The sequence below is a fragment of the Aquarana catesbeiana genome, linkage group LG13, assembly GCF_042186555.1.
Source record: "Aquarana catesbeiana isolate 2022-GZ linkage group LG13, ASM4218655v1, whole genome shotgun sequence".
In the NCBI taxonomy this organism is placed as follows: domain Eukaryota; kingdom Metazoa; phylum Chordata; class Amphibia; order Anura; family Ranidae; genus Aquarana; species Aquarana catesbeiana.
Window position 1 is genome coordinate 34,348,848 of NC_133336.1, and position 8,456 is coordinate 34,357,303.

General features: G+C 40.7%; 1 protein-coding gene across 1 annotated transcript in view; it reads left to right on the forward strand.

Moving 5' to 3' along the window:
* KLHL28 (kelch like family member 28) overlaps positions 1–7,997 on the forward strand; it is a 28,257-nt gene extending 20,260 nt beyond the window's left edge. Inside the window, 3 exon segments of the mRNA XM_073608929.1 lie at positions 584–644; positions 820–1,028; positions 6,404–7,997. Coding sequence (XP_073465030.1) covers positions 584–644; positions 820–1,028; positions 6,404–6,567 — 434 coding nt within the window. The 3' untranslated portion in view covers positions 6,568–7,997.
* The last annotated feature ends 459 nt before the right edge of the window (positions 7,998–8,456 follow it).

Here is an 8,456-nt window from a genome sequence, read left to right on the forward strand (position 1 = left end):
CTGCAATCAGTGAACTCCCCAGCATGTTCTTTAGCTAGCACGTGATAAGTGTCAAGATCATATGATTAAAATCACGTAGACTGGTTCCCTATTATTAATAGTGGGATAACAGCCCTCATCATGACCCAGATGGCGACGTCACAAGAGGCCGGGTCTCCGGGTGACGTCACTGCATGGCCACTCCACATAGCTGATATGTATTTAGGGGGGGGACCCACGCATTTTTTCTCTTCTTTTTTTTTTTTTTTTTATCTCAAAATCGGATCCTGTTCATTAAAGTCGCATGGAAGTCGGATCGACAGTCCGCACGACTTTCATGTCGCACCAGTGTAAACCGGGCCATAGTGCACTATAAAGGGATATGCTTTGTTCACATTTCATGTCTGAGGTTTACAACCAATTTAACTACCATAAACAGTTTAAAGAGACCCTCTCACTGATTAAAAAAAATTGCAGGAGAAAGCACTCACTCACAACCACTTTAACTTCTTCTCTGCAAGGGGCATATTTTAGAGGAATGCTAACACTTAGTTTGTGGATGGAAAGGTGGTAAACTTTTCCTGAATTTTGTATCCTTATGTAGCACTGCAAAGCAAGAAGCTGAGCCCATGTGTGTATTTAGCAAACAAAAATGGCTACCCCTTGTAATAATAAGGTTTTTTAGCCCTTGCTGATGAAATTATTTACATGATAATTGCTCAGAACTGCTGAAATATGATTTTTTTTTTTTGCCACGAATTATAGAGCATCATTGCACCTTTGCTGTTTTATTAATAAGCCACTGACTATATTTTTATCTTTTTTTTTTTTTTAATGTAGCGTGGAACGTTATGATCCGGCTAAGGACTCGTGGGAAATGGTGGCACCTATGGCAGATAAAAGAATTAATTTTGGAGTGAGCGTAATGCTGGGATTTATCTTTGTGGTGGGGGGACACAACGGGGTGTCTCACTTGTCCAGCATCGAGCGTTATGACCCTCACCAAAACCAGTGGACGGTGTGTAGACCCATGACGGAACCCAGAACAGGTGAGGAAAAAGAAAGCGAAATATAGGATTATATCTATCAATTATTCACAATCCAGTCCTGCATTGTTTTGAATGTTTCATTAGTTGTCTTTATAAATAATTGACTTGTTTGTGAAAACCTAGCACATACTTCAGGTCCTATGGGGATATATAATAGTTACATGAGCTAACACAAGAGGAGGAGGTAGAGCCAGGATACGAATGCTGCTTGTTTTCAGGTATGTGCACCCTGCTTCAATGAACCATAGCCAATTAGGTTTCGGCCATCAATGCCCTGAAATTATGTTCAGAGGGGATTGAACTGGCTGGCTTTCAATAACTCCTTTAATACCAAATGATATTCATGACTGGAGCAAAACATAGCCAGAGAGATTAATTGCTAATAAACCTTCTGCAATGAGACCATGCAATTACATAATTCTGTTTTATCTCACAAATAAGAGATCTGAAAAAACGTCCTAATGGCTTCCATGATCTCCATGTAACTATACAGATGATGATGGATTCATATTCTAAGGTAGGGGTAGGTTCTTTATACCTCTTGGGGGTATGGGAACTATATGATGGGGGTATGGGACCTGGATCTTTTAAACTCACTTCTATGGCTGAGAATAGACAGCTAGTCTCCTAATGACCTCACAAAGAAGATGGCGGCGCGGGACCTGGCATTCAGCAACTTTTGGCGGATTCCCTGGGTGGGCAAGTAGCTCGACCCAGCGCACAAGGTAAGGGTTAAAATTCAAATTAACCCCATGGAGATGGGGTTGAAGTTCCTCTTTACGAACCCCCGGTCTATGAAAATAGGCATGTCAACAATTTTGTGTTTATGCCCAGATTGTTGTTATTGCTTTTATTTACAGCATATAAAACACTGTGTAAACTGATGGTGCTACAAAAAAAAGCCTGTAATAAAAAAAACCATAAAATAAAATAGTATTATTATTATTATTATTATTACTTTTATTATTAAAACAGGACTCCAAAAAAAAAATAATCATCTTGGCTATAAATTCCACATATACTATATTTCCTACCCTTCAGGCCCCATTCACACTTGGCCGTTCTGAAACTGTTGGTATCACGAGTTTCTTCACGGGTTTTTAGAAACGCAGCAAAATGTGCAACATGCGTTATTTCTTAATGGAACATCAAACGCGGCGCAATTTTGCTGCACAGCACTCCACACTCCCTCCAAAAGATGCGCGAGGTTCTTTTTGGCACATTTGTTGCGTGACGTGCGGGAACACACACAATATAAAAATATATGTGTGAATGTGGTATTAGTTGTAGTCATCCTCCACATGCTCGGTTCAAAATCCTCCTATATGATAATTAACCATATAATAGGTGACTAAAGGAGAACATAGGCTGTAAGCTATACACAGATTAGGCTATTTTATAGTGACTATATTTAAAAATCCTTTTTAATGAGTACATAATTATGAGTGAGGAAGGGGGGTTATGCCTTTCCTCTGAGTCATCCAGCTTTATGTATAGTCTGAGATCTCTCCAGCTAAGCTTTACAACAGTAGCAGTTTTTTTCTTGAGCATGGTAAAGCAGCTGTTCTGCTGGGAGCTCGCCACCTGCAGTCTGTAAGTGGTAAATATTCATATGCATTTTCCACATCCCGCCGCTTCCCAGTGGTTCCCGGGCTAACCTAACTCATCAGTGAAGCCCAGGACACCATGATGGCTTGCAATTGAGATGAGTGAAGGAAAGATGGCCTCATCTCTATAGCCTTGGAGGACCAGAGCAATGTCATGACGTCTTTCAGCATGTAAAGAAGGTTTTTTTTTTTTTGTTTGTTTTGTTTTTTTTAAAGCAGAAGATCGAAAAAAATGTTTGGGATCTTTTGGTTTTAAGAGGTTGAGGAGAGATTTTGGGTCTCATAGACCCCAGACCTCTCCATAAAGAGGACCTGTCATGCTATATTGTTATCGCAATGGATATTTAAATTTCTTGTGATAGCAATAAAAGTGTTCAAAAAATGTAAAGCAGGGGTTTCAAACTGGAGGCCTTCCAGCTGTTGTGGAACTACAAGTCCCATCATGCCTCTGCCTATCAGAGTCATGCTTGTAACTGTCAGCCTTGCAATGCCTCATGGGAATTGTAGTCCTGCAACAGCTGGAGGGCCACCAGTTTGAGACAATGTACAAAAAAAAAAAAATTAAATTAAAGTGCCCCCTGTGCTCGCACGCAGTGGTGAACGCATATGTAGGTCACGCCCACACATGTGTTCAAACCACACATGTGAATTAGTGCCCCGGACGTCAGAGCGAGAGGAATAATTCTAGTGCTAGACTTTCTCTGTAACTCCACACTGGTATCTTGTGGAATTTTTTTAAAGTGTCGCCTATGGAGTTTTTTTTTTTTAGGTACCATAGTTTGGCGCCGTTCCATGAGCGTGCACAATTTTAAAGCATGAAATGTTGGGTATCAATTTACTCGGCGTTACATAATTTTTCACAATATACAAAAAAATTGGACTAACTTTACAGCTTTCTTACACTTTTTTAAATAAAAAAAAATATTTTTTCCCAAAAGGATGTGTTTGTAGGGCTGCTACGCAAATACGGTGTGACATAAAGTATTGCAACAATCTCCATTTTATTCTCTAGGGTCTCTGCTAAAAAAAAAAAATATATATATATATATATATATATATATATATATATATATATATATATATATATATATATATATATATATATATATATATATATATATATATATATATATATTGGCAGTGGGACCCTGTGCTACCCTGAAGATTGCTGGTTTATGCCAGATTTTGGAGAGAAAGGCACACTGATTTATTGCACAGCTTTGTGCTGGGCTATTTAGTTGTGACCTGACTGTGGCTCAGGGCCCCACCCAACAGACAGGAAGTCTGTGCATGGGAATCAAGTGGACTTCCATTCCTCTGCAGGAGTCAGAAGCTGCATGGGTGCAGCCAGAGCGTTCATGTCTGCAGGAGGCAGATGTACTTGGTGACAGAGCAGCAAGGCGCTGATCAGGAGTAAGCTGGGAGAGAGCTGAACTGTTTTGGTCTGAGGAGCAGAGCTAAGGCCTAGACTAAAGGCCTCAAGCAGCCATGTGGCAAGAATGTAAGCCAGGAGGCTAAAGTATTGAGTGTGCAAGATACAGTAATGGTGGAACTCCCCTGATGTCTTTGTGAACTTTTCTGTGCTTTTACATAAAAGCGGGCTACCTGGCCCTTTAAAAATAAAGTTTTTGACTACCTCAATCATTTGAAAATGCACCTACCGCTTGAGTCTGATCACCCCAATCTTGATATATATAGATAGAGATCTCTATCAATCTATCGAGAGATAGAGATCTCTATCTATCTATCGAGATAGATAGATAGATAGATAGATAGACAGAGATATAGATAGATAGATAGAGAGATATATATATAAACATCAGGTGGGTTACCCTCTTCTCTTGATATTCTTGTTCAATCAAGGCACCGTCAGGGTGGACTCCCAAACTTCCACCATAAAGGATAGAAAAAACACGTGGAACGATGCTTTGATGCAAAAAGTGTCCTTTTACTGAAAATTATTCCATTACATGATTCAAAATACAAGCAAGCCACTGTACAGTTCCGAGCGCAAGTCGCTCTTCGTCAGGCTTTTCCGGCTGCGTGTGAAAAGCCAAACCACACTATGTTCTCTTATCACCATGGCATGGGAATGCTAAACAGCAGAATATCAGCTGGAGTCTATGAAGAAATTTGAGACATGATCAATAATATTAACATATGTACATTGTGATAAATAATTGGAAAGATCTAATTAATTAAGTGAGAGAATTTAGTCAGTTTAAAATGATATGCTGATGATACATGATACATAGTAGGACGAACCTGTTATAAATATTTCTTTATTAGGAAATTTAGGATGGTTTACTGGAATTAGATTTATGCAGTAGGGTTAAATACTTGAATGTGTATAGGTGGTTTGTGTAGAATAATTAGTTAAGTGAACACAGGCATGTACTGGACTGGGTGGTGATAAGAGAACATAGTGTGGTTTGGCTTTTCACACACAGCCGGAAAAGCCTGACGAAGAGCGACTTGCGCTCGGAACTGTACAGTGGCTTGCTTGTATTTTGAATCATGTAATGGAATAATTTTCAGTAAAAGGACACTTTTTGCATCAAAGCATCGTTCCACGTGTTTTTTCTCTATATATATATATATATATATATATATATATATATATATATATATATATATATATATATATATATATATATATATATATATATATATATATATATATATATATATATATTGTATTATTATAATAATAATAACAACAATAATAAAATGTTTGGGGGTTCTAAGTAATTTTCTAGCAAAAAATACAGATTTTAACTTGTAAACAACAACTGTTAGAAATAGGCTTGGTCCTTAAAGGAGAAGTCCAGCCTGAGCTTGTTTGGCTGGGCTTCTCCTCTGAGTCACAATAGTGCAATATGTTTTGCACTCTTGTGACCCGTTTTCAGCGGAGAGCGGTCTGAAATCCGCTCTCTGCTGACGTCACTGGTATCAGTCGAGGCACCACATCATCCCGACTTCTGAAGTCTGGATCCGCCAGCTGCCTGGGCTGATGGCAGTCTCGAGCCTCTCAGTGGGCCACCGAGACAGCCACTCCCCCACCCCTCCACAGCTTAGCGCTCCAGTGAGCATGGAGGAGCAGAGCAGGAGAGCTGCTGATTGACAGGGAGCAGCTCTCCGCTTGGGGAGGTGAGAGAATCGAGCCATCGGTGATGTTCGGTGGCTCGGTTCTCAGTGAAGATGCGGTGGGGGACAGGTGCAGCATCGGACTGATGCTGCATCCACCTAGGTAAGTATGAATCTACCAAAAAAAACCCCATACTTCTCTTTTAAGTGGTTAAAGTTTATTTTTTCCAAAGAAATTGCGTTTTAAAAACTCGCTGCGCAAAAAACGTGTGACATAAAAAATTGCAACAATCGCTATTTTATTCTCTAAGGCAGGGGTCTTCAAACTACGGCCCTCCAGTTGTTCAGGAACTACAATTGCCATCATGTCGAGTCGTGTCTGTGAATGTCAGAGTTTTACAATGCCTCATGGGATGTGTAGTTCCGCAACAGCTGGAGGGCCGTAGTTTGAGGATCCCTGCTCTAAGGCCTCTGGTAAAAAATATATAATTTTTAGGGGTTCTCGGTAATTTTCAAACAAAAAAAAAACACAGATTTTTACATATATGAGAGAAGTCAGAATTGGCCCAGTAGGCAAGTGGTTAATTAAGCATGAAATTAAAAATGTTATATAGAGCAACAGGAAAAGAACCTTATACGCTTTATTTATAAGCTGTTTGCATTCTGTTCTTTTCTGTACAGGTGTCGGCGCAGCAGTGATTGACAACTACCTCTATGTGGTCGGTGGTCACTCAGGTGCGACCTATCTCAACACAGTGCAGAAATACGACCCTATCTCAGACACGTGGTCGGATTCAGCCGGCATGGCGTACTCTCGGTGTAACTTTGGCCTGACAGCCCTTTGATGAACATCAGCACATTGTGTAATATTATAATCCCTGCATGAATGGATTTCCAAGGCCTCATCTCCTTGATACCGAACCGTGAAGACATGGAGATTCAGTACAGCTCTTCTGTCGAGTGAAAGCCTCCAACAGCTTCAAACACGGTCACTCTTCTGTAGCCGGTTATTCCTAACTTGCTTGACTGAACTATTCCAAGTGGTAGTATGCTGGAAAAGATCTAAGATCATAGTTATTACAGGCGTAGTATGTGGCGGTGTTTGCCAAAGCTTGGGACGTATATTAGCGGGTGGTACACATCCACACCGTGGTGGCACACTGCATTTGGAGTTAAAACTAGGACAGAGCAGGGCCCCTAAAAGAAGACACTTTCTGTCCATGGTTTAAATCAGCATGCTGCCTCTAGTGCCCAGCAGTCATCACGGTGAGAGACTGTCCTCCGCTTCTGCCAAGCACTGGAGAAAGCATGGAGATTTAAAGGAAAATTTCTGGCTAACGACAAGTTTGTTATCAAGCAATACAAAAGTGCCAGAACTGTCGCTGTAATAATATATAATGTTAACTAAACTATGCTATAATACGATAGAGGACATGTTACTCACCAGGGGTCTGTCTGTATTGTTGTCTGCAGCTTTGGATCCTTCACAAGCTGTGTCCTTCATATGCCTCATGGCTCTTCTGTCTGTTATCATGCTATTTACTACAGTAGGGATGTCCAACTCCTGTATACAGGTCAATGTGTTGGGATAGACTGAGTTCATTTGAACCATACCTTAGTGATTCACCGCTGTCAATGGGCAAATGCTTTAAAAATGTGCAAGCATCTCAGACCTTTTGGACTGGAGTTGGACACCCCTGTTCTGAAGCTATAGGTCATTGCCATTGATAATTTTACTCTACTTTTAGATATCGCAGACCAGTAGCTAGGGTTGGGGGGGGGGGCAGATATCCGAACAGCCTTTATCTGTGACGTGTCCCGTTCAAGCTGCCAGACCTCTACTTGCAGAAGAAACCAGGAAAAAAAAAGATGAAAAGGGACATATTATGAGTGGTAACATGAAATCCTAATTCCTGCATGAATTGTTGCCTTTATTTTTTACTTAATACATTTAAGATATAATCAGATCCGTCTTTAGGTAAGGTTAAAAAAATAAAAATAAATAAACTTTAAACCATGGACCGGAAATGTCCACTTCAGTGGCCATTTTATGGGTGAACATGGTAAGTATAGCAACATGCATGTGGGTTTTAGGGGAACAAAGGGCAGGTACAGGTGAGAGAAGTAGCTGTGGCCTTGTTGGTTACCACAGTCACCACCAATGAGGCAATTGTGGTCACCAACTGACTATTGAAGCCCTAATATATCGTATGGGAACAGTCACTGCATACTGCCAATCCTGAGATGTAAGTTTACATAAAGAGCTATAGTCACATCTATTTGTCTGTTTTTTGTCTTTTATGCATTTATAAAAAACAGTTCTGGGATAATCATTGTTGTTCACAACCAAACAGATTCCATGTGTTTACCTTACAGAGGATAAAAAAAAACACTATCTGGTTCTTGTATGGTGCTTAGCAGTACCGAGTGCCACAGGGGGGGTATGCCTTGCCTGCATGAAGATTGACACTAAAGCCCATACACACGGGACGAATGTCAGATGGCATCGGCCGGTTCAAAAGAAGCTAGCTGACATTTGGCCCGTGTGTACTGTAAGGTAGCCAATCCGACAGAAGCCGGACGTTTAACTGGCTTCTGTCGAAGGGGCATGACCGATAAAGGTCTGCCGACCGGCTCCTGTTTGTTGCTCTAGTCTTAGCCAATGGCTAAGAGCGCTGACTGGTGTGTTCTTGGGGGGGTGGGGGTGGGTGTAATTCTCCTGTCAGAACACAAT